General features: G+C 37.4%; 1 protein-coding gene across 6 annotated transcripts in view; it reads left to right on the top strand.

Annotated features, from left to right (window-relative positions):
• Positions 1-15,587, top strand: part of LOC117435698 (aspartyl/asparaginyl beta-hydroxylase-like) — a 44,626-nt gene extending 29,039 nt beyond the window's left edge. For 4 of the 6 annotated variants that reach the window (XM_059018118.1, XM_034059055.3, XM_034059059.3 and 1 more), the window contains 10 exons: positions 757-804; positions 2,859-2,897; positions 3,325-3,351; positions 3,482-3,523; positions 3,930-3,974; positions 5,845-5,880; positions 7,050-7,085; positions 7,949-7,981; positions 8,602-8,637; positions 13,700-15,587. In XM_059018118.1, coding sequence (XP_058874101.1) covers positions 757-804; positions 2,859-2,897; positions 3,325-3,351; positions 3,482-3,523; positions 3,930-3,974; positions 5,845-5,880; positions 7,050-7,085; positions 7,949-7,981; positions 8,602-8,637; positions 13,700-13,707 — 350 coding nt within the window. In that variant the 3' untranslated portion in view covers positions 13,708-15,587. The remainder of the gene's footprint in view (positions 1-756; positions 805-2,858; positions 2,898-3,324; positions 3,352-3,481; positions 3,524-3,929; positions 3,975-5,844; positions 5,881-7,049; positions 7,086-7,948; positions 7,982-8,601; positions 8,638-13,699) is intronic. The other 2 variants (XM_034059056.3, XM_034059058.3) reach the window with 2 other exon arrangements.
• The last annotated feature ends 10,880 nt before the right edge of the window (positions 15,588-26,467 follow it).

The raw sequence follows: 26,467 nt of genomic DNA, 5'->3' as shown, positions 1-26,467 counted from the left end.
AATAATAAAAATAATTGGCAACGACTAAATTAAAAAAAAATAAATAAAAAATACCACGCCTTAATTTGAAAACCTGCTATATTGCAAACCTCTTTTCCTCTTTCTTTTTAGTAATTTTATTAAATGGGGTCAATAAATCACCCATGGGGAAGAACACCAGTGGGATTAATATACATTGGTGTTTAGATGTCAAAGTTTAAAAGTATTAATGCTATATTGCTTGCATAAGAAATGTTATTTTAGCAAAATTAAGTAGTCCCATCTTTTTGCTGCAACTTATTGGTTGAAGGTGAAATGCTTTGTGGTTGCCAAGTCTCCTCCCTCCCTCTCCTAATCTAATATAAATAGAAACCTTTTCTCTATATGTCTAACTTTAAATGGCTGACTCATGAATATAACTGACTCATGAAGCTCTTGGAATTTTAATGGGCCGTTATCAATTTACAGTAACTTAATTTGTTGGTTCATTTTGCACATGTGATGGATGTATCTGCACTTGCACTTTCTGTATTTAGTTTCTTGTTTTGAAGTCTAGCAACATTTTAAACTAACTTCAGCTATAACTAGTTTAAATATCATATGCTGTTACTTAATTTTACTCTAAATTTGAAACCGTGCTTTGTTCTATACTTGTTTTAAAAGGGGGAACCCCCCCCCACACCCCAGTGCTGGAAGTCATCCGTTATTACTTTTTCAATAAATTATTTTATTTGAGTTTCCACTTTGTCTATAACAAGTTCCTTTACCTTCTTATAGTTGCCTCCGAACCTGAGGAGGAAGCACCTGAACAAGAAGAATATACAGGTAAGAAACTATCGTTTTTTTATACAGTTTAGCTAATTATAAGGTGTCTTGCACTTTTCTCTTAATTTACTGTAATCTTACAATGCAAATCTGCAAGATATAAATGTTTAATAAATAACATAAAATTAGGTTTAAAATATCGATTGGTTAATTTATGGGTATTAGTTGATTAATCTGTGTACATTTTTAATAAAGGTAACAATCATATAGCGACTGTCTTGCACAGAAATACTTAAATCAATAATCAATGGGAATTTGGTCTTTTTCAAACCATTTTTATTATTATTTTTATTTTAGTAAATGTAACAAATATTATGTTTCCATCCTATTACCCTAATGAAGCAGATTTAGGGACCTGATAACTCAAGTGCCAGAGCAGCATAGTTACATGTACTGTTTAACCACTCTGGGGTAACCCCTAAACAGCAAGATTATTAGCAATGCACAAACATGGAAACAAAAAACTAGTGCTGGGACAAATATCCAAATATTTGAACAAATGTTTTTTGACATGATTTGGATATGAAAATCAGTTGTTCGTATTCGCTACAAATGACAAAAATACCTTTCACTTGTTTACCGTCTCACCAGAATTTGCGCGACAGTTTCAAAAAATTGCAAATAAAAAAGAGCTCTGTGTGATATGTGAGATTTATATTAAAAAAAAAAACACAGAATCAACACAGCAGCTCTTGAGCCTCTATTTAAACGTTTTTAGACAGCAAAAAGTAAACAAACCAGATAATGCGCGCTCACGTATAGTGATTTCTATGGAAAGCCATCTGGGACAAAAACTGTGTAGTGATTTTTATATAGACTGTGTGTGTGTGTGTGTGTGTGTGTGTGCGCGCGCGTGTGTATATATATATATATATATATATATATATATATATATATATATATATATATATATATATTGTTGTGACTTTCTGTTATGTGGAATGTAATAAACAAGAACCAAAATGGTGAGTTTTTTTCCCCTTCAATTTACAACGCCATATCCACGTTTGTTTTATTTGAAGTGTTTAAAGTTAAATTTCAGTTTTCATTTGCTTGTTCAGCTACAAAAAGGCACAAGTAAACCTCATGTTATTACTTTATCAAATCCCAGCTCACTCACCGATTCACTGTGTGACCTTGAGCAAGTCACTTAACCTCCTTGTGCTCCGTCTTTCGGGTGAGACGTTGCTGTTAGTGACTGCAGCTGATGCATAGTTCACACACCCTAGGCTCCGTAAGTCGCCTTGGATAAAGGTGTCTGCTAAATATACAAGTAATAATAATATAGATAAACATTCCAGTTCCAAATATGTATATACTTCCGTAGCACACCATCAGCAATCCTTGTACAAAACAAGATAACAATTATGATTTTTACACAACTTTAAAACCTTTTTATACAAGCTTAAAATCAGTGTCCTACCACATCCGGGGAGAACGAGCGCACGCTTCAAATCAGCACTTCCCTAAATAGCAGCACGCATTTCTGTCTATACCCAGAATGCACTTTTAATGCACGATTAAATTGTAAAAAAAAATTCATCTGCGATCAGCTCTTTAGTTGATTAATCGGTCCGATTTAATCTGTTAATTGGAACAGCCCTACATAAAATGTGATTGGTAAAGTAGTCAAAAATACCTTATATAAATCATACCTGGCAAACACTTGCATTTGCTGTAGATCTTGTATCATTTTTTTTTTTTAAATTAAAGTACATGTTTGCTATTACATGTGCTTCATTCAAAACTTAACATGTGAGGTCTACAACATGTGGAATTAGTTGTACGAAGTATAACTCTTTTAAAGCCAAACTATGAATTAGCCATGTCAAGTTCTGTTTCACATAGTTACAGTATATGATATTTAAGCATTTATTGCGGAATATATATGCATAGAAATCCAGGTAATAAATACTGGTATGGAATTACAAAGTGGAAAATCTGAAGTAAGTGATTCAAAAGGGCCTGCTTGTGTAACTGTCTTTTTTTCATTTCTCATTGATCAGCAACTCCGGTATAAGCATGCACTGTTGATTTTTTTTTTCTTTTTGTAGAACCAGAGGCTGAGTACAGAGAAGAGGAAACCTTTGACAGTATGTATCTCTTCCACAGACTGTAATAAACATTCAGTACCAAGAGAAAAGCATTTATCCAAAACCTCACTTGTGTAGCTCAGTCTTAATTTTGTAAGAAGTAAATAAAATATTATTGCAATAAAAAGTACTATCCTATCCTGATAATAACACACATTCAGCAATGACTGGTTCAAGTCTATATTGTATTGCTCTTTTAATATCACTCCATTTTAAACTATATTAAAATCTAAAGATAAAACCTCTAAAGCACAAATGGTTTATTAAATTTAAAGCTGCAGTTTATATATATATATATATATATATATATATATATATATATATATATATATATATATATATATATATATATATATATTGTTTGTATGGTATGTTTTTAATAGGCATTAAAGTGCAATTCTCTAATTTGGCCTTTTGTGTTTCACAGATTCTGACCCCTTTCCTGAAGATGAAGGTAAGTAGAGAGATGCTGTTTTGTTAGATATTCTGTCTTGATTTAAAATGAGTAGTGTTTTAGTTTGTTCTGTAGAGGTAGAGGATACATCTATAGTCAACTAACATGTTCATTGTATTGCTTGTAACAGTCTATGGATCTCGGAACATGGATGTGGAATCTGAAATCCAAGGTTTGTCTTAAGTTGGTGTACTGTGGTTTAGCACTGGTCATTCATTTTTGTTTTTTTGGTTGTTTTTTCATATTCCTTTGGTGGAATATGCCATTGTAATGCCTTACCAAATCCACTCTTCAGTAACCAACACCTGTCGTATAAATTATTTTATATCCAAACTATGCACCTTTTCATTTTAATTAAGAACGTACTTACTGTCTATTGAATAATCAGAGAATATACAATGGAGACCTTTTGAGGTTCTTTCTATTCAATAAATTTGGACATAAAAATAAAAACATTGATGCTTGAAGTCCTATTTATATGAACTAAAAATGCATTTCACCCAGTGTGTTTTCCTGAGGTAAACCAGATAATTAAACTTGATTTTATGGCAACTCAAAATATCAAAATGTTGTTTCAGCTTCAGTCCCTCTTCCTGAGCCAGAATATGATGATTGGAGCACAGGTATGTGTGTGTGTGTGTGTGAAAACGGTATGTTACAGCAATAAACTAAATCCAAAATGACCAGAATTAAAGACTTTGTCAACTGTAATGTCTGGTAAATGTGCCTGTGACTCTCCAGGTGTTATTACAGACATTTAGTTTTTCTTTTGTTTTGTATGTTTTTTTTTATTTTGTATGTGTGCTGGTTTGGACTTGTTTGTTAACAATTTGACAACTTGCTGTTAATTTGATGGCATATTAGTGGTGGTTTTTAATTTGATGGGATATTAGTGGTGGTTTTTAATTTGATGGCATATTAGTGGTGGTTTTTAATTTGATGGCATATTAGTGGTGGTTTTTAATTTGATGGCATATTAGTGGTGGTTCTTATTTTAAATATATGTTGTATTGTTTGTCTAATGCTGTCCAAACTGAAACACTGAATCTGTGGCAGTCATTTCCTGCAGATAAAACTGCAATGCCAACTTGCTGCTTATTAGTTCCATATGGTCTTTGTACCATTCTGGAAGATTTGGGGCAGCCAGGAATTCATTAAAGTTAAATCTTTTTCCTTTAAAAGGTCATATTTTTTCTAAAGTGTTTCAGTGCTTTTTTTTTTTTTTTTTAATTATTAAAAAGCAATACTTGTGTAATTGGAATACCAGTAATGTAAATGTCGGTGTTCCTTGTAATTCTAGCTGGCGAAGGTAGTGAAGATAACCCTTATGGTATGAATTATTACTTGGCAGTGAAGATAACCCTTATGGTATGAATTATTACTTGGCAGTGAAGATAACCCTTATGGTATGAATTATTACTTGGTAGTGAAGATAACCCTTATGGTATGAATTATTACTTGAAGCAGAGATTCCCACCCTGTGGTTCTTGAAAAATTACCCTGATTAGATGATGCTACTTAGCCTTTTCCAAACATCCATCTGCTGCACTGCACAGTTGCTCAACAAACAGTGTGCCTTTATAACCTACTTTTCTATGTATTCATCTATTCAGATGAAAAGGTCTAACAATATCCTGTACTTTTATTGGTAGTGATGCTGGTATAAGTTCTGTATACTTCTTCCCATGATGATAGTGACCTGTGTGAGAAGTTGGGAATTGCTGACTTCAAAGTGGATATGTCCTGTTTTTGATTAAATCACACATTTTAACCTCTTTAAAACAGGTTGCAAACAAACAGTCTGATCTAGTAGATTTCACTGTGCTGTTGCTCCAATTCTCTGTTTTTTTTTCTTTTCTTGATAGTAAAAATATATTGTAGAAGTAAGTTCTATGTATATAAAGCATGCCAGTCTGCATTTACTTTACACATGTGCTGGGTAGAATGGGCTCTAAAAAGGTTTAACCCTAACATGTATTTATAATGTAAAGCAATCTCTGTTATGAAAGTACAATGCAATGATTTTTTATTAAGCTTAATCACTATTTACTACTGTCAATATGTAGAAATTCTTTAAACTGATCATTTAAAATCTAAATTCATGTCTTGCTGCATGTTTGTGGCTGAAAACATGTAATTAGGTAGGGAAGTAGCTGGTTGGTTAATGACAAGAAAGAAGCCATTGAAGGGATGGATAATAACTTCACCCTCCAAGTGAAATGACCAAGCAAGTGCAACACAAAGTGAAAGCATAGTTTGTAAAGAAAGATTTCTGTAACCAAGTGTAGTGCCATACAGTATATCAAGTTTACTATAACATGTTTCTTTCAAAACTGGACATTTGAGACTTATTTAGCAAAGTAGAAGTGCACAACCTTAGAGTTCTGGAATTATTTTGTCAGCTACAATCACTAACTTTTGAATATCATTTCATATCCTTGCTGAGTCTTAAGTTGCCATGACCTTGGTTTTGATTTATTCTTTTTGTTTCAGAGCAACTTTCTGAAATGGAGCCTGAATATGTAGAAGGCAAGTATTCTACTTCTCTCCCTCGATCTTCAACATTTTCCAAAAGTCATTTGGTTTAAAACTAAAAAGAAACCTATTCCAGTTTTACCCTGGAGCTACTCTGCAGCTCCAAATACGCTTCTATATGTTGAGGTCTGGCAACGCAATATGTTTGTAAAACTATTCAGTGCATATTAGCCTTGTAGAGGAGCAGTGGAGCTTGTCAGGTGTGCTGCAGATTTGCACAAACAGCTGACAGTGGAAGGTCGTTGACAACTACCATTAATAGCTAGATGCCTTGCAAAGAACACCAGGGCAAGGGCTTTTGAGTATCTAACTGGCTTCAAAAACATTAAGGGGGCTGCTATAGTTCTATGCACTTGAACTAATATAATTTAGTTTACTTCATACAGGACTATAAGCTTTTATTTTTTTGCTAACAGTGCTAAATTACTGGGTAGGATATTTGTTCTTCATGTTACCTTTCCCAATTAGTTTTTGTTACTATGGTAACTGTTTCACCTGTCTTGTCAGTTATCATTGCAGGAATTAAAAACAAATGTCCCACCCAGTCTTTTTGAAGAGGGGAACGATAATCTTTTCAGGGGAACCAATATATTTACATGTACTAAACAAGTAGTCTTAGTGGGTTAAACAAAATAACAACGGCCCCTTTTCAAAGCACCAGAAACCAGTGGAGGTGGCACTGCATGATAAATGCATCTTTTATAACATGTACATTGTGTCCCTAGCTGCTGTTGACACAGAAATAACTTGCATTACATTCAGTAACCATATGGATACTGTCAGCACTGTAGAGGTGTGGCTCTATAGTGGTTAGGTGTGCTAAGCAAGTGAATGTGCCAGCTATTAATACATACATGTCCTGGTAATAAAATAACTGGTAAAGTTACCAGCTGATAAGACACTTTTTTAAAAATATTTTTTTATGTATGTATTTTATAATTGACCAATTTTTACAGTGAAAAAGTAACTGTTCCATATTCAATATTACAGCTATGTTGAAAAAATCTATATTTGGAGACACCCTCAGTCACAGTAACATTTATACTGGGTATTATTTACACCAATGTATTGCTTTCAAAAGGTCTTGATACAACAGGTCAACACATTAGTTTATTTTAGGACATTCTTAATTGTATTTATTTTATTTATTTCTGCTTTTTTAGAACCTCAAGAAGATGCAACTGGAGTACCTGAACCAGGTAAGATTAAGTAAAATGAACCCTTTTTATCCACGCAGAGGGTGCAATCCCCAGAGATAGTGGATTCATACATATGTATGTTACACATTTTATGTTTTTTCCATATACCTGGCAAACCACTCATCCAACTGTGATGAAACTTGGTGCTAATGTGATTTAGCATACGTTATTAAGAGTTTTCTATTCTTGGCGTATGGGGTTGTCTGTTTCTGTACATTGGTCCATCTGTATGTCACACTACATTTTCACATGTATCTTAAGAACACGTTAAGTTATTCAACTTGCTGTAAGTCATTCATTTTAATATACTATATCATGATACAAACATCTGATTTGCTTATCAAAAAGCATCTTATCCAATGATTGAAATGAATACTATGCATTGCCATGTCTGATTCTATAGTGTCATCAACTTTATTTTGTCAAACTGATAGCTTTTGAATTTAGAGCCAAGCTGTGGATGTATGTTACTGTTGTCAGTACTGTACTACAATGCATGACAGATGTTGTGTAGCTCGCAGTAAGCATTTTCTTTTTCAACACTGTTATGTTTTGCATAATACACAAATGGAAAGGATTCAGTCTCATTTTCTATGTTGTTTTGAAGTTTGAAGCAGATTTGAATTGGGTACAAACCACTTCATTCAAGTCAGGATGTAACAAAATTGTTTTAGGATTTCTTAATAAAAATCTGTGGGAGGATGAAAATAAAAAAATACTGAATTCTTCATTTCCTATTTAATTGAGAAAAGAATACCCTTTTTGTGGGCATGCTTTGTTTTTAAATGTCAATCTAATGGGATGATTCACAAGACTCTTGAGCAGAATGATTAATGGTTTGCCTGTGTCTTTTTTCTTTCCAGAGCCTGACATGCATTCAGAGGTGCATGCTGAAGGTAAGAATTAAGTTTAGATCAGCTTTCTTTTTAATCTTATTTTAAGTTTAAAATTGATATATTTTGACTTATTCTTTACAATAAAACACTGGTGGTATTGTTCCCCAGAGTCATTTTATAAAGATTGTGTTTTGCTGAATCTAAATCTGTATCCATTGGTAAGCACTGGATCCTTCATTAATTAAAAATCACACAATACACTGAGATCGCTGTTAAGAACTAAAGTTATGCCTGTGTGTATTGGCTAATTTGTGGCAGGCACTGTACGTCTTTAGAAGATTGTGACCTTTGTATCCTAGTTACACCCAGAACAAAGAATATTATTTACCAATGGTGAGAGGTGAAGTTAGTCTTAAGACATTACCCTGGTAAATAAAATAGTCACATCGGTAAAACAAATGTGTTTACTGTGAAATAAGCAACGCAACAACTTCACAAGTAGCAGCAAACACTGATTAACCAGAAGACAATGGTGGATAATCCACCACTGACATGTAAACATGGATGTATTTTGAAGTTTCTTATTCATTAAACACACATGTAGGTTTAAATGGTGAACATGCATGATAAAGCATTATATAAAATAAATTGTTCAAAACATGCACAATTTGTTTTCACAGAAGAAGTCAAAGCAGAACAGACTCAGGAAGAAGCAGGTAAAAATATATTCTTGTCCATTTTTAAAGGTGCAGTGTCCCATATGTTGTTAAAGGTTTTAAAAATAAGATTGTTGCTTTCTAAGCTCACAGTGAAAATGTATGTTTCCTGTAAAATGTCATCAGTAAACCAATGACACTATTTATTTAAAAAAATGAAAGGAGAAATATTTCAAACTTGTTTTCCACCTTAAGGAATAAAAATCTATTTTATTTCAAGGGACCACTCACTACACATAGAAATGAACATGTGTGTAACATCAGTGACATGCATGTGAACACAAAGCCTACAGTTTGAAAATGGTCCAAATGAATGTCGAGTTCTTTGGCATTGCTGCAGTCTCTACATCAGTGGGGCATACTTCTAATCAGACTACAGATGACGTCTTTGGGAAATCTGTCCCATTCTTCAGTCCGTGCAATACCAAGTTCTCTGTCATAAAGAGAGTTAAAAGGCTGATGATCACAATGTCGTAGAAGGTCCCAAAGGTGTTTCTATAGGCTTTAGGTCTGGGCTTCTTACGGTTCAGTCCATAGCCTCTATAGTCTCCTGCTCAAGATAATCCAGGAGTAGGGCAGCAGTGTGGAGTAGTGGTTAGGGCTCTGGACTCTTGACCGGAGGGTCATGGGTTCAATCCCAGGTGGGGGGACGCTGCTGCTGTACCCTTGAGCAAGGTACTTTACCTAGATTGCTCCAGTAAAGACCCAACTGTATAAATGGGTAATTGTATGTAAAAATAATGTGATATCTTGTAACAATTGTAAGTCGCCCTGGATAAGGGCGTCTGCTAAGAAATAAATAATAATAATAATCCATGACAATCCTGGCAGAATGACACCAGGCATTATCTTGCATCAGAATAATCTGGTGTTACTAAAGGGTCCAAGACTGTCTATGTACGATAGAGCTGTAAATCCCCCCCATGGAAGTACAATCTATGCTAACACTGGTGCAGATGATTATTGATGGACAGATGAAATCAGGATTCTTAGTGAACAAAACAGGTGCCAAGTGAGAGCTGCCAGTCTTGATGATGAAGGCAGCAACTAGCATTCTCTCCGTCATTGTGGCTTCAAGTCTTCTTGATCTCAAACGAAAGCCTATCTGTTTTAATTTGTATTATATCGCTGAATAATGTGTATTTTTTCACTGAATAATTGACGATTTGCAGTGCAACGGTTGCAGTTATGAAAGATTTATACCATACAACATCATTATGATTCGCTGCACAAAGCAACGTATTTTCAGTATACTGGAAGTTAAAGAAGCTATGGAGTCTCAACGAAAGGAAAGGGCTTTTTAAACTTCAAGAAGCCATGGAAAGTGAAGAATTACTTTGGAAGAAACTACTGGTGGGATTACAACAGAGGGCGCACCATGACTGAGCAAAGAGTGGATTGGCTAGCACTTGCAGCAGAGTGCTAGAAAAAATTAAAGAAAGAAATGCATAAGTACCCATTTTCTTACACTGGATTCTGCATCAATAGGCATTATGTGGAGAAGTTGCAGAATTAGAACACATAATGACATTTTTATCAAGTGCCTTGACAGAAGTCATAAAAAAGATACATTTAAAAAGTGGTACTGTTTACTATTTTGCATTTTCACAGCTTGTCAGTATCTCTCTTTTTTTTTTTTCCCCCAGTGCTGTTAAATATATATTTTATTTTGGAATATAAATTAAATATTGAGACTTAGCATTATATACTGACATCTTTTTTTTTTTTTACTGTTTGAGATTTCCATTGAAAGTAAAATACTTATATTTCCTCCATTATATTACATTTGTGATATTGATTTTTTTTTTTGTCAGTGTTCTAGAAAGATGCTTGTAGTTAATGTGCTTTTTGTAAAGTAGTATATTTGAGTATATTGGCCTACATGCAATTTATATAGACATTTTCACGTACATTACGGTGTGTGTGTGTGTGTGTGTGTATATATATATATATATATATATATATATATATATATATATATATATATATATGTATATAATGTAGATGAACCGTTGCCACACGGGTTCGTTGCCCCTTTAAAAACACGATCCAGGACACAAGAAATTGATTTTTTTATGCGCTGACGCGCTATTTTTAATTCACAGAAACAAAACAAAAACAAAACACCAAATAAATGCCTTACTCCGTTTTTGGAGCGCTGACTACACAGGTTATTCCCTGACTAACTCGCAGGACGGCAAAGCCGTTTCTCTGTCACAGTAAAAACAACTTTAAACAAACCACACAGGGTCACGCTGCATGCTCGTCTCTCGGCTGCTCGGACGCAGAGCACCTCTTCTGCCTCCCTCTCCTCAGGAGCCATGAGCAGTCCAACTGCCCTCTTTTTATACCCTGCACCTGGCTCTAATTTAATAACAAATGTGCATTTGCACATGTATTCCACGCAGAGAGGCTTTAACCCCCTCCCTGCTGTGTTACAATATATATATATATATACAGTAATCCGTTGCATATCCGCCTGCCGTGGGACCAGCGTAAGGGCGGATATGTAAAAAGGCGGATAAATTAAACCTGTTTTAAATACCATTATACACAGCTGTAACAATTATTATTGTAGCGACCCGGACAACGGGGCTCAGAAGAGCCGCTGCTTGGGTGTTAGGTGTTGTACGCGTTGTGTGTATTGTTAAGCTGATATGTGTGTGAGAGTGTATGCGCAACCAGGAGTGAATGGGGTTAGTTAGATTGCACGGCTGCGTGTGAGTGGTGGAGGAGCCGTTAAAAAGTGTGTGCGACAGTTTGAGTGAGAGATAGTACCTGCCTACAGTGTGAGATTGGAAGCCAGCTACAGTTGTTTGTGGTTAAATAAAAGACTGAAAGATACTCACCTTGTCAGCGACTTTAATCTCTGAACTAATCTTCTCTATTCAATAATAAACTTAACTTTGCTGAAGAGATTGATCATGGCGGATAAACGGTTAGGGCGGATATAAGACGGACTACTGTATATATGTATGTATATATATATATATATATATATATATATATATATATATATATATATATATATATATATATATATAATGTGTATATATATGTATAATTTTAACCATGCAGCCCACCAAGTGAACAGTCTTAACTTAAATGGCCCTTGCTGCCAGATTTTTCCGTTCAAACAATTTTTCATAACCAAGTAATTCAGCAAGATGTATTTATTTTGCGTTAGTGAATCAATGAATCATATGAACGCATCTGTTGAATTGATTCACTTAACTGAATGAATCAAACAAATCAAGCCTATCAGTAGTTGAAGCCTGGTGTCCAAACAAACAAATTAACTAATTATCGCTTGTTTTAATGTGCACAATACAATTATTGCCCTTTAGTAAATACGGTGTGAATGAAGCTCATCTCATTATTCAGAGCAGGATGCCTCAATTAAATACATTATCATGCATTACCATACAAATCACATATTCATTCTGATTTACCATAGTATGGCACAATAAAATTAGCACGCACCATAATATGCCCACTATTTCGTGCGATAGTGAATACAATTGCAATAGCAAAATACGGAAATCATTAACGTGCCCAGTAATTGCAGTTATCGTGAACCATATAGCGCCCTTTCGTAGATGAGGCCCACTGTATGTATTTTTTTTCATGTAATTGTTGTATAGCTTTAAAAGGCTTGGAGTTTTTGGTTATTTGCTTATTTTGTTATACATTATGGAAATGCAGGGATTTCAGATACTTAGAATTAAAATGACTGTTGCATCTAGGTACTTATCACCTCCTGTGCTGTGTGAATGCATCTAGACCAGGGGTTTTCAACCCTGGTCTAGATGCATGATAATGATAATTCTACCATTTTATTACAACTGTGGTACATTTCAGTGGAATGAAAATTGTAAAGGGATACCTGAGTTTAAAAACAGGTTGACAGTCTGTCTGACTTTCAGCACAGGACATGAATATAAAACACCTCTTTACTTGAAAAGTCATCCAATATCAGAAGCCCCCTTTTGTAAACTGTTCTGTTTAACTATCAGAATGATTTATGGGTTTCTACTCTGGTATCCACCAATAAAATGTACCTCCTGAGGCTGTAGGTCTTCAACTGTTTACCAGCTGGAATATAAAAAAAAAACAATGGGTTGAAATCAATTAAACATAACCAGTTCAAAGCTGTTTTAGCATTGGCCTGGTAGCCTAAATTGGTGGCATCTGATCGCTTTTGTAAATCATACAGTATCCGCAAGGTACTTCTTAAAGCAGGACTGTGACTTCATTTAGAGTTGTTTATTAATGCAATAGTTGTGCAACAGGTAATTTTATTAACTACGGGGTGACTGTGTTCCCACTCGCCAAGACTGGAAATATAAAAGCAAGTGTTACTAGAATACCATTTATAGTATCATGATTGCACTGCATATATTGAAAAGACTGAAATATCAAAACTATGTATGCATGCATAACTGCATACATGCATACATACACAGCAATCTACAAATGAAAGAAAATATATAATACATTGAGACCAGTTTACGAAGTATGAAATTATTTAGTTCTTACTAGTTCATAGCATAATCATTTGACTTTTTTTTTTTTTTAGAAAACAAAGTAATGCAAATGCTGCAGAGAAAGCTTAGTAGATTGTGCCCTTCGTGTTAAAAACAGACTGCTTAGTAGATCAGGACAAAACTACTTTGAAGAAATAATAACTAAAAAATAAAGTTAGCTATCATACTCCAGCACCACAATGTACACAGGTCCCATATCCTGTTTTAATTAATGAATTTCATTCGGCTTCATTCCTCATGGTATCGTTGCAGATTCTGGAAAGCTTTGAGCTTTGCCTGTTTTAGTTTGTTCCTCAAATTTCTGATCAGTGTTTTAGCATTGGGGTTATGATATTTTTTTCAAATATATCTTTAGCCTGATAACAGTGTGTTGTATTTTGAACTTGTACAGAGGTGGTAGGATAGGCAAAGGGAAGCAAGTATTTGGTGCAGTTGGTCTGTGTTTTTGTGTGGTTCTTAATTTATTTAAGTCTAATCTAGTCCTTTTAATGTAGTATTTCCCCTTGTTTTTGCAGATACATAAAGCACCAACAATCGACACCATGAGGACCAGGCCCAATTACATTCCACTCAATGGAAGAAGCTAGTTATTCCAACTATAAAGAGACCTTTGTCCAGCGAGGTCAGAACAGTGAAAAAAAACACAAAAAAACACTTGAATTTCACATTCTTTCAGGCCTGTCTTTCCCACATTGGTACAAAACATATGTTGATGTGTGTAATGTTTAGTTTAATACTTTGAGTTGGGATTTGTGAATTTTGGTGGACTTCTTTTTTTAAAACCTTTTTATTGTGCTGGTAAATCAGTAGTTTAATTGTTTGGTATGTACTTGCCATTTAAATTGTGGTCAGATTATGTTCAGGCATATTCATGTTTTTGGTCTTTTAAATTTGTTACGTAATATTGGGTACATACACTAAATGTTGCCATGTCTTATGATGTAACTGTGCAGATGTATATGTTCATTTGTATATTCATTTGTTTAAACCTGCAGTGGTTTGGTGGTATTTTGTTAAATACATGAAAATGAAATACAATAAGTAACATTGGTTCGTTTGAAGGTGTTGATGCAGAGCTGCACTGATATTTTATCATGAGATACTGCACCTGAGTTTTGTGTTGCTATGCAGTATTTTTCTTCATTGTGGTAGATATCTAAATAGAATTTATACTGGCAGGTCATTCAAGGTAGTTGTCAGGAATTGCATATGTGTGTATGTGTGCAAAAACAGCCTTTTTACTGTTATTCTTGTTGTTTTTAGTTGGCACTCAAGCCAGCAAATAAGATGTACAGCAGTATCTTAAATTACCAAGATCGAGAGACCTTCTGATGTTGGTTTTCTTCCTAAATTGACAGTATCCTTCTTTCCACTTATTTCTCACCTGCAATTCAATTTAGCAATTTCTGGTGACTTGCATAGGTACAAGTTTACAGTATTGGCTAAGGTTAATTTAGCATTTTTGAATTTCACTACTTTAATGTAAACATTCTGGATGCTGTCGAAATAATATGTCGAAAACATTATGGCAAGATGCGTTTTTTTCCTAAGAAAATAGAAAGTTAGGCCATAACATACATTATATGCCACATATCACATACAGTACATATTTCCAGGGTGTGTCCTCTCATGTCCTTTTATACAGCTGGGAGGCGGTATACACACTATTTTACTAGGAATAAATCACAAAATATAAATCTAAAGATTGTATGAGAACAATCATGTGACTTCACCACCGCTACTACCTTTCGGAAAATGAAAACAAGTGGTATGCTAAACTTTGAAGGAAAACCAATGCAATCATGCACTAAAGTGTCCTAGCTGTGAAATATCCCCTTCTTTGGGGAAACTGTTTTATTTTCTACTTTTTTTAAAAAAAAATTTTTCTTCAGTTTTTGTTAAGTATGTTTACCACTGTTGTGATTTTGGGCCTGCCAGAATAAATGTTTGACATGGAAATAATGTTTAGGAAATGCCACAATGCAACACTTTGTAGTAAAACTGATTTTTAATATACTTCTAAGAACTGTAGTCGTAAAGTTGTTTCATAAATAGTTTTTCAGGGATGCTTTTTTACAATAACACTATTTTCCTATAGAAGTTGTTTTTTTTTTTGTTTTTTTTTGACACTTTGACACAACATTTTTTAAAGTAAATGTGAATTGTAAGATGGTGAAAGGTGTTGCATTTTGAATTGTATCATGCAGAGGTTTGTTCTAGATTATTTTAAATATGCTTTCAGGCGCCAATATTTTTTATTCTGATTTTAAAGAAAAAGTGTTCTCTATTTTAAAAGCCGTAAGTTAAAGGTGGGGCTCTTGCTGCTTGAGAAGGGATATTGTTGCAAGGGAACTCATTGCACAAAATGTAAGCAATAATAACACGATGACAATCCTAAGAAAATATATATATATATATATATATATATATATATATATATATATATATATATATATATATATATATATATATATATATATATATATATAATTAAAGCAGTTCATGTTTTGTATGATTTGTCGGGTGTTTACATAGCAACCTACTGTACTGTATAAGCTACCAGGTTTAAATTATTGTGAAATTGCGATCGGGGCAATGTTGATGGCTATTACAGAATGCAGTATGTACACTTTATTTCTGTTTGAGGCAGCAATAAAACATGGGAAAAAATATGTTGTCTTTTGTGGTTGTTTATAAAATGTGTTTTATTAGTTCACCTTTTATACCAGCGGAAAATCGGGAAGCAAGTTGACCTGTTAGTAAATGGTGTTGAACTGCGCTGTAAGTAAGACATACTGTAGCGTACAATGTTTGAGTGAACAAGGTTTTTCATGTATGACTTTGAAGTATCATCTCACAATTACAGCTTTTAAAAAGAAAAAAAAAACTCCCCCTTATAAAATGTTTTCCATAAGCTGTAACTGATCTGGAGTAACCAAGTGGTAGCCCTTTCATATAAACTACTAAAGAACTGTGTATATTTGTATATACATTTTCAGGTTGTGACCGAGAATAGGCTGTGCACGTGGGTGGGAGGGTGTGAGTTTGGAGATTTGCATGGTGATGGCATTGTGTGATTGTGTAAATGTGGGAGTGATTGGTTGATTGTATATGTGACTAGGAGAAGAGTGTGGATTGAATAAACAAAAAAATAGAAACGCGTGCGGGACACTCCTACAGCCAAACCTACAGCCTAAGCCTTCACTGGTGCTTTCTGAAGGTAAGGCAAACAAGAAATTACATTTACTTTGATACCTCCACCACCAGCTGCCAACCACCCTTTTCTATGCTGAAAATCACGTCAACCATATAGTTTGGGAAATGTGAGTTCATCGTTTCTGTTTGGTTGGCATACTGTCATTATTTCATTGTTCATGCATATATATATATGTGTGTGTGTGTGTGTGTGTGTGTGTGTATATATGTAAACGATATAATGTATTCCATCATTCTGTAACTTCTCTATGAGGAGATATATATCCTTAACAACATCTGATCATTTGGTTTCTGATTGTCATGCAAGGGAATCTGAAAACTGTACCAATAAAATGGTAATTGAAACTGTGCTTGCATTACATGTGATATTGAGAACTTTAACTTTTTCATAACAATTGTACACAACATTGAACAGTTTCTGGTACTTTGTTGTGGTTTGTTTGTTTTTGAGATACACTGCTGTAGCAAATGCCTTAAAACACGTTGTGCTCCAGACTCCCAAAACAAAGCATAGGATTTCCCTGTTCCTGATAAAAACATTACCTGCCAGTTTAAGTTTTCATGACTTCCAATCTAAATATTGCTCCAGGTGCTTAACCATTACAATTTTAATAAACAAACCGAATAAAGTACTCTTAATTATGATTTTAAAAAATGTATTACAATTTAAACGAATCCATTTATAGGCATTCGCTACTTCCTTTCACTCTCGTCGGTATTAGCATCCGACGTCATCACTGTGAGATGATTGGCTAAAAACAGGCAAAAGGGGATGGGAGGCATGCCACTCTTGGCAATGGAACAATATTATTGGCTAATAGACATGCTAATGATAACTGAGACAGGAGCACGTCTGTCTCCTCCAAAAGTAGGTACAGTAGTGATTGAGTAGAGAATTTGGATGGGATGGCTTCCTCTGCATAAAGTGTGGAGTAGTGGTTAGGGCTCTGGACTCTTGACCGGAGGGTTGTGGGTTCAATCCCCAGTGGGGGACACTGCTGTTGTACCCTTGAGCAAGGTACTTTACCTAGATTGCTCCAGTAAAAACCCAACTGTATAAATGGGTAATTGTATGTAAAAATAATGTGATATCTGTATAATGTGAAATAATGTATAATGTGATATGTTGTAACAATTGTAAGTTGCCCTGGATAAGGGCGTCTGCTAAGAAATAAATAATAATAATAATAATATTTATCGTTTCATATTACATATAAGTAAATACTTGTTTATTTAAAACATTTCAAGTAGGCAGTGCATCCTCTGCCTCCTCTAAAGTGCCACCACGTTCCTTGTTCTATAGAACTTAAGTATAGTCAGAACCATAGTAATTAAATGACCAATTCCATTCCAAGTGGAGTTTTTTTCTGCTGAAATATGCAAATGTTGTATAAATGATAATTTCTCCTCTTGAGGTAAATATAGTTCTAGATGGTTTTGATTGGTTTAGGAGATAATCAGGTTGTGGCTGTTACAGTCCCACTTCTGTTTCACATCAAAACCAGCAAATCCTGGAAAGAAAATTGTAAAAGAGTATTAAAAAAAAAAAAAAAAAAAAAAAATGGTAACAAATTGTTTAGAAGCTATCCAAATCTTAATTGTCCTTTTAACCAGTGCAAATTGAATCTGTACCTTTTTTGTATGTTTTTACATCACTACATTTATATAAAGTATTTATATACCGGTCATGTATGCGGTAAGTAATATATAATCTAAATGTTAGAGTAAGTAGCATTTTACTTTCCCCTTAACAATTTATTGCATCTGCAATAATTCTGAGTGGTTCTTCATGCAATTACTCAAATGTTGTGTTCCCTTTCAAGTACTAAAGACCCCGAAACCTGAATATTCTATACCAAAGCTGCTGACGCAGTCATGCCCGCCCCCATGGATACAAAAGGACTGCGCGCACAGATCTCTGCGCCATTTTCCCTTTCAAGAACTGACCTGACAGGGGAGCCTGGTATCAGATAAGTACTTGTTGCTTATGACTGTATAAGTTCCGCTAATTATTGTGTTTTACATAATTTATGCACTATTACATTTGCACTGTAATAGTTTTTTTATTTGTTTATTAATTACGTGTATATTTTGCACTACAGCCTGTTGTTTATTACGTCCCACATCACACCCCACGTGAAGCCAGCTCCTTCCCAGGGATCAAGCAACATAAATTTCTTCTGCTAAGAAATAAATAATAATAATAATAATAAGTCTGCTGACTTGTGTTCTCCTCACAGGCTGCTTAGCTCCCCCTGGAGTTAAATTAAAATTATCATTTTAAGTTACGAGACGTTTATTCTGAACTGTAATTGTGTTATAACTGTTTTCTGTGGATAAATATTTTTCTGGTTGTATTTTCTGTGGTTTTTATTAATTATTATTTTATTTTTTTTACAGAAATATGCGCACAGCTGCTGGGCTCAGCAGTGCTGCGCTGGACCGAGATACGCGCTTTGGTTGAGATTGCTTGCAGTCTCATTCCACAGTATCTCGCTGCCGTTTTGGTGACTGCTTTTGCATCAGCATTACGAGGGCTGTTGGTACCTCTAACAAGCAGTCTCGTCTGAGTACTGACCGAGGTCACCGACCCGCACCGTTCCTGACCTGGTACCTTACCGAACTGGGACCGAGGTTACCAAACAGACCCAGTACCATACCGTACCGACCCGGTGCTAAAGTCACCAAACTGACCCACTACCGACCGGTGCTTACATCCCCGATCCGGTACCAAGCAGGTCTTGTTCGGTTCTTGACCCGCCTGGTTGCTGTCTATAAACAGACTGAGGCAGCACCTGTACATTGTTTACTGTACACTGGATTGCTACTTGCATCATGTCTGGGTTTTATCCCTGTGACACATGCAAGGCCAATCTGCCTGCGGCCAGAGCACGCTAAGGAGGCACTGACTAACCACAGTTTTGTGCATCTTTCTCCAAGCGCATGCTGGAGAAACATCTCTCCCACGTCTCTACACAGCGCTCTGCGTCCCTTACACCTGCACAGCGCTCTTTCCCATCACCCTCTGGTAGAGAGGTGGCTGCCTCCTCACCCCATGGCTCTGTGCCAAGGGAGACCGGACGACGCACCCTAGAAAGTAGCCCACGCAGGAAGACATCTTCATGAGATTCCTCATCGTCCTCTGCCTCTCCTTCTCCTCCACCAAGGAATAAGAATCGCCATTCCAAACGATTGGTGGATTCAGAGCAGATGGAGAAGCTCTGGGCAGCTGTTTCCCACCAAGGATCGGTGGTCGTAGAGTTACTGCGTGAACGTTTGGCCCCGCCTGTCCCCTTGGGGCCCAAGCGCAGATTGGCAACAGGATGACGTGCTATCCATCGTCGCCTCTGAGGAGGTGGGCAAACAGAAGTTGGCCTTCCTGTCTAAGGACGTGGAGTCAGACAGCACATCCCCTGCGGTTAAGCTCTCCCTGTCGGCAGAGCTTCTACCGCTGATCAAGAGGGCCACCAGTCTTGCGAGTGCCCTGGCCTACAGAAAGTGGGACAAGGCAGTCCATCTTTGATGATAAGCCTTCCACCTCTGTGACTGTGACACCAACATCAGCTGCAAAAACGGGCTATTCACATGATCAAGGTTCTGTACTCCAGGTACTTCCTAGTGTCCATGCGGGATGACGGCCTCAGACCAATCCTCGGGCAGGTCAACCTGTATCTGAGCCGAAGGAGGTTCAAAATGTTGACGACGCAACAGCTGTTTGGCCTCTCTCTAGCTCCCCATGCCTTCTCGAAGTGCATGAAGCTATCCTGGCCCCACTGAGACTCAAAGGCATCGGAGTGCTCAATTATCTGGACGACTGGCTTATTTGTGCCCAGACTTCAGCACAGGCAGAAGCCCACACGGAACTTGTCACCGGCCACTTTCAACTGTTGGGCCTTACGGTGAATCATGCAGAGCCAGCTCACCCCTTCTCAGACAGCCTCCTATGTAGGAGTGTGCTTGGACTCTGGGTGCATGCTTTCCACTCTGTTGGACGGCAGATTGCAGAGAATAGCTGCCTGTTTAGAGCTCTTTCAGCTCAATAGAGTGCTCACGGTAGTGACGCTCCAGAGAGATCTGGGCTTGATGGCAGCAGCTTCCCAGACCATTTCATTGGGTCTGCTCATGCACTCTCTGCAAGCCTGGTTGAACAGCAGGGGTTTTCAGCCCGTGTTAAACCATGACCACCTATTGACCGTGTCTTGTCACTGTCTAAAGCACTTTCTTGGTGGAAACAGCCTGTCTATCTATGCCTCGGTGTGGCGCTGGGCAGTGTCACCAGAAGGGAAGTTGTCACCACAGGTGCATCCAGCCTGGGCTGGGGCACTGCATAGAATGGCAGGGGAGCGCAAGGTGTATGGAACCCCCCTTGGCATAGTCTCCAAGTCAATGTTTTGGTGCTGTAGTCAGTTTACCTGGCCTTGCAGATTGTTTTGCAGGAGGTTCAAGAGAGACATGTGCCTGTCCGTACATCGCATGGCCCACAAGGTTTAGCTCTGGCCACACGAGAACCTCCTCTCGCTGTGGGCTGTACATCTGCCCGGGGTGACAAACTGGGCAGCGGACCTCCTCTCAAGGAGAGTTCCGAGCGCCTCAGAATGGATGCTTCACCTGAGGTGGTGAGCCTCATTTGGGATAGGTTCGGGAGAGTAGAGATAGATGTCTTTGCCTCCCAGGAATCAACCCACTGTCCCCTCTGGTTCTCCACAATAGGCTGGCAGTAAATGCCTTGGCACACCAGTGGCCGAGGCAACTGTTATATGCCTTTCCACTGCTTGCCCTGCTCCTGCTGTGTCTGGAGAAAATCAGGCAGGACCGGGCCAAGGTGCTCTTAGCAGCCCCTTATTGGCCCAGGAGACTGGTTTTCAACCCTGATGCAGCTCCTGAGCGGCCAGCCGTGGAAACTGCCTGTTCGCGACCTGCTCAGTCAGGCACGGGGGACCTTATGACATCCCAGCCCATCGAGTCTGCAGCTCTGGGTCTGGCCCCTGAACGGCTGCATTTCAGCCGTCTGGGTCTTTCCAATAGGGTTATTAACATCTTGCAAAATGCCAGAGCAGCGTCGACATGTTCCAAGTACAGGTACAAGTGGGGTTCGACCCCATGACCTGTCCCAAGGCAGTTATACTGCTATTTCTGCAGGACCTTTTTGATGAGGCAGCCATTTTGGCTTGCCATGTCAAAATTGACTCTGTCTCCCCAGGAGCTCACTCACAGATTTTGAAAGGAGCTCGGCAGCTTTGGCCACCTATGAAGGATATTGTTCCTCGTGGTGCTTGATGCATTCATGAAGCCTCTATTTGAGCCCTTGCATTCAGCTGAGCTGAAATTTGTATCGCTCAAAGCGGCTTTCGTGCTTGCAATCACCTCCATAAAGCAGGTGAGTGAGATGCATGCATTCTGAATTGCGAAAGCCTTCTTAATTTTTGCAGAAGCCAGGACAAAGGTGATGCTCTGTACCAATCCTGCTTTTTTGCCAAAGACTATCTTGGCATTTTTTGTCAACCAGTCTGTGGAATTGGAGGCTTTCCGTCTGCCTCCTTTCCAGTCTGACAGATAGCGGCAGCGCCATACGCTCTTCCCAGTGTGGGCCTTGGCGTACTATGTTGACAGGATGAAAAGCTGGAGACAGTCCGAACAATTTTTTGTCTGCTATGGGGCTAAGTCCAATGGTCAAGCAGCAGCTGTCCAAATGGATAGCAAACACAATCAGGACTGCCTATGAGCTGGCCAACTTGCCCCCTCCAGAAAAGCTCACTGCCCATTCCACCAAGGGCATGGCAACTTAGTGGGCTTTATTCCAGGGTGCATCTATCAAAGACATTTGTAATGCAATGGTGTGGGCTACTCCCCATACCTTTACTGGGTTCTACAAACTGAAGGTCGTGGATTTTCAAAACCCTGGCTTTGGAACTAGAGTGTTAAGGGCGGCTTCTGACTCGACCCTTACAACACAGGTGAGTTTCTCCCTCAATTTTGTAGCCCTGACTACTTGTTACTGGGTTTCCTCTTAGTAACGGACAAGACAGCCTCGGCTCAGCCTTGTGGCATTCTGGTCGTTCGGCAGTCTTGCCCTTGCGACAGCTTGGGTGTACTCATCCATTAGGTAATGGTTACATTTCATACTTGAAAGGAAACGTTGGATTATTATCATAACCCTGGTTCCCTGAAACAGAAATGTAACCATTAACCTTCAAGGTCACTGTGTCCATGATTGCAGCAGGCTTGAAAGAAAAATGACACTGAGATCTGTGCGTACAGTCCTTTTGTACCCTCAGGGGTGGGCATGACTGCGTCACAGGCTCGGCCAAGCAGCTTTGGTAATATTCAGGTTTCAGGGTCTTTAGGAGGTAAACACACATTAAGTAATGGTTACATATCTATTTTGGGGAACCAGGGTTATGATAATAACGTGACATTTTTTAAAAATGTTTTATATGTATGTGTTAAGGTGAATTGATTTCGGAGCTGCTTTTCAGTTCTGGTTGCTTGCTATAAATTTACGCAACGTAGGCCAGATCATCGAAAGTGTTTTTTATTTTTTTTTAATTAATAATAGAAATACAAATTCACCACACATTGCTGGGAATTACTTGTAATTTACTTGAATTTATTTGAATTCATTATTTTGTTGTTACTAATATCAACGAGGAACACCTGCCCCCACATGCCCTCCACACATACACACATTTACTATTATTTTCACAACAAAAATCAATCTGTAAAAAGCTACTCTCAACAACTCTCTGGAATGACAACATATTTATAAGCTAGAACCTTGATTTCCAGCTATAGCTCACTGTGATTCCTGATTTAGCATATGGGGTCTGCTAAGGTTTTGCTGCACTGCAGGGAGAGGGATTTATAATTTATTCAAATAATCCGACCGGGAGAGAACAGCTGCTGTTAATATGTGGAAAGAGGAATGAGGCCCAGGGACACCATGCTGGTAAACCTGTCAGCCTCGTGAGCCTGTGTGAGGAAAGATTGCCATTTATCTATCATCTTGACTGATGGAGTTTTTTCATTGTTTGCTGACCATGCAGGATGTCAGCCTCTTATTGAATACTTGTTTTCTGTTGTTGTTGCTAGTTCAGAAAGAAAGGAATTTTTTTGTCTGTGGTATTGAGGGCTGTAAGGTGGCCAGTCTCTGTTTACCAAACCCCCCAGCATAGTTTTTGTGATGTGCTGGTCTCTTATTGATAAATGAGATTTAAAAACATTAAGTCCCCTTTGCTTTGCATTAGATATATTCCTTATTTCAGAATAGTTTAATTAAGATACCATTTTTAAAAATACGTGATTTTAATGTGCTTTTTATTGAGTGCATGGAACTATTGTCATTAATACTTTATAGTTCTGATATGCTCATACAGCATACAGCCCTTAATCGATTTCCCCAAATAAGAATTTAAATGTAAACAAATAAGTAAATTCACTCCCGCACCTTTGGGCATGCAAGCTTAGCAAACTGTATTGCTTTTATAAATATCCAGTCAGTCATTCTATAAATAATAACCACTGGCAAGATTTACTTGTCCTATTACCACATCCAGTTTGTGGTTTTACTGCTGTTCTGTATATGCTGTTACCCATGAGGGTACTCATGGTTCATTTCCAAAGTAAGTGTTTAAAGATCGTATATGTGTAAATGAATGGCCCTTAGTTACATTTTATTATAGGCTGCACTGTTCCTGACCCTGGCTGCATTTCAGGAAATGCCATTTCCACAGGACAAGGCTCTAATGTGTTGTTTAACTTTACAAAAGGAAAATCTTGAGATACACAAGCTTAGGTTACTAGTCTGCACACTTCTCTACACTGCAATAGCAGTCTGCCCCTAAGCTGGACCTCTCAGCATATGTTTAGGCACTGGTTAATGTGCAGAAGTGAAGCTTTGAGGATTTGGAAACATAACTATCAGTGAAAAATGCTTAGCATTCGACTGTATCAAAATGTGAAGCTGCCTGGTGTGCGTTCTCTTTGTTTTGCAGCAATATGTACTTTTTACTAAGTAAATAAAATGCTACGGCAGCCTTACAGCAATCATTCCCTCTCCATGGTGTTTGACAGCAGGGACCAGATTCAAATAAAAAAAGTTGTCAAGGCAGACATTAAAAATAATGTTATTTCTTGATCGTCTGTCAAGGAATATACATTATTATAGCACATTAATTTGCACTTTGACACACTGTTGAAGCCCATTGAATTTCTTGAGTAAAGTAAATTTTGAGTCAGGCATCCCCTCATAGAATTCTGTGATGCATCTCTTATGATACATGTTGATTTTGGGTGCAGAATGCAGTGTGTTCTCACACCATATCAGAAGAGGAGCTGCTTCACAATTAATACAAAGGCTGACTTCTGGTTTCACCTTAACATCTTTAGTCATTTGATAAACCAATATATAAACAGGGTTTCTGTGAGAGTGCAGTATACAGTATGTCCAAAATAATTTACACCATGCAGGATTAGCCTGATAAATAATGTACATTTTATATGTAACAAATCCAAACTATATAATAGATATTGTCCTTGAACCCATTGAAATGAGCCTGGCAACAATGACTCACCACTGGCAATAACATTCCCTCTTGACCCCCTTGCCTAACCCCTTGAAAAGCGAGATGCAGTTCTAACATGTTTTAATGAGAATAACTGGATGGGTGGTAAAAACCAAATTGATTGAACCCTGTGTAACCTTCTACTAATGCTGATATATATTTTGATTGTAACCGGCCGGCACTCACGGTTGTTCGTTTGCCCCTTCAAAAGCAGACCCAGGACACAGGAAATGGAGTTTTAAGCGTGGTTGTGCTATTTTTAATAAACAAATAAAACACAAACAAAAATAAACACCTAGCTCCTTGTTGGAGCACTGACTATACAGGCAGGTCCCTGACTAGCTCGCAGGCCGGCTAAGACGTTTACCTGCCAAACAACCACCAAACCACACAGGTTTAACACAAAAACAAAAAGGTTTTTACACTACCTTTTCTTTGTACGCTTGAGCACACTGTCAAGCACGCTTCTAAACACACCAGCAGCCCTGAACAGACTGGCTGCTTCCTTTATATACCCTGCACCTGGCTCTAATTTACAATAATCACCAGATGCAGGGGATGATTACTAATAAAACAATTACCAAATAACTAAACAATTAAACAAAATGTTTTATGAAGGGAGGATATTAACCCCCTCCCTGCTGTGTTACAATATATATATATATATATATATATATATATATATATATATATACAGCCAAGAAGAAGAAACCCAAACTGCTGAATAAGTTTGATAAAGCCATCAAAGCAGAAATAGACACAGCAGAAAAGCTTTGCAAGAAGGTAGGGCCTGCATTCTCTTACAGTTAGGCTTTGCTTTCTTCCAGTGTTGCAGTAAATGTAATATTTGCATGTGTCTAGAGTTTGAGTAATGCAGGAAATGCTATACGATTTTTTTTTTTTTTGTAATACACCTGGATGCACCTGATAAATGATTGCTAGATGATAACAGGCAATACTTTCGTGCATAGTTATTTTTGGTTTTTAGTAAACTTTCCAATGCCCATCATTCTATACTGTGTTTTATTGGTGCTTTTCAGTCGTAACAGATTCTGGAACGGTGAGAACCTGTTGTTCTACACGAGTCTGATGATTCCTACATTTCTTTGCTAGGGAAAGGTGGAAGATGCAATGAAGGCATTCGAAGAACATGTCAGCAAATATCCAGAGAGTCCCACAGCCAGATGTGGGAAAGCACAGGTAAATACTTGACTCATTGATGTGTGGTATGCATTATTGCAATCTATCCTAAACATTTTTTTTTTTCTCATAAATTGAAATAATTTCAATGAAGCATCAGTTTTATTCTAACATAGGCTTAGATTATAGTTATGATATAGCATCATTTTTATGGGAAATACAATGAGTGATTAACTCTGCATGTTTTACGACTCGGATAAAACTAAGAAGTTGTAGGATCTTTCCACCAGCCTTTGATGGCTGTATGGCAGTGTGATACAAAGCTATGTTGCTTGCTGGCACCAGTAGTGATTCAATGCTGTGACC

The sequence above is a fragment of the Acipenser ruthenus genome, chromosome 3 (assembly GCF_902713425.1).
Source record: "Acipenser ruthenus chromosome 3, fAciRut3.2 maternal haplotype, whole genome shotgun sequence".
NCBI classification, from domain to species: Eukaryota; Metazoa; Chordata; class Actinopteri; order Acipenseriformes; family Acipenseridae; genus Acipenser; species Acipenser ruthenus.
Note: the sequence above shows the minus strand (reverse complement) of the source record. Positions and strands in the feature narration are given on the sequence as shown.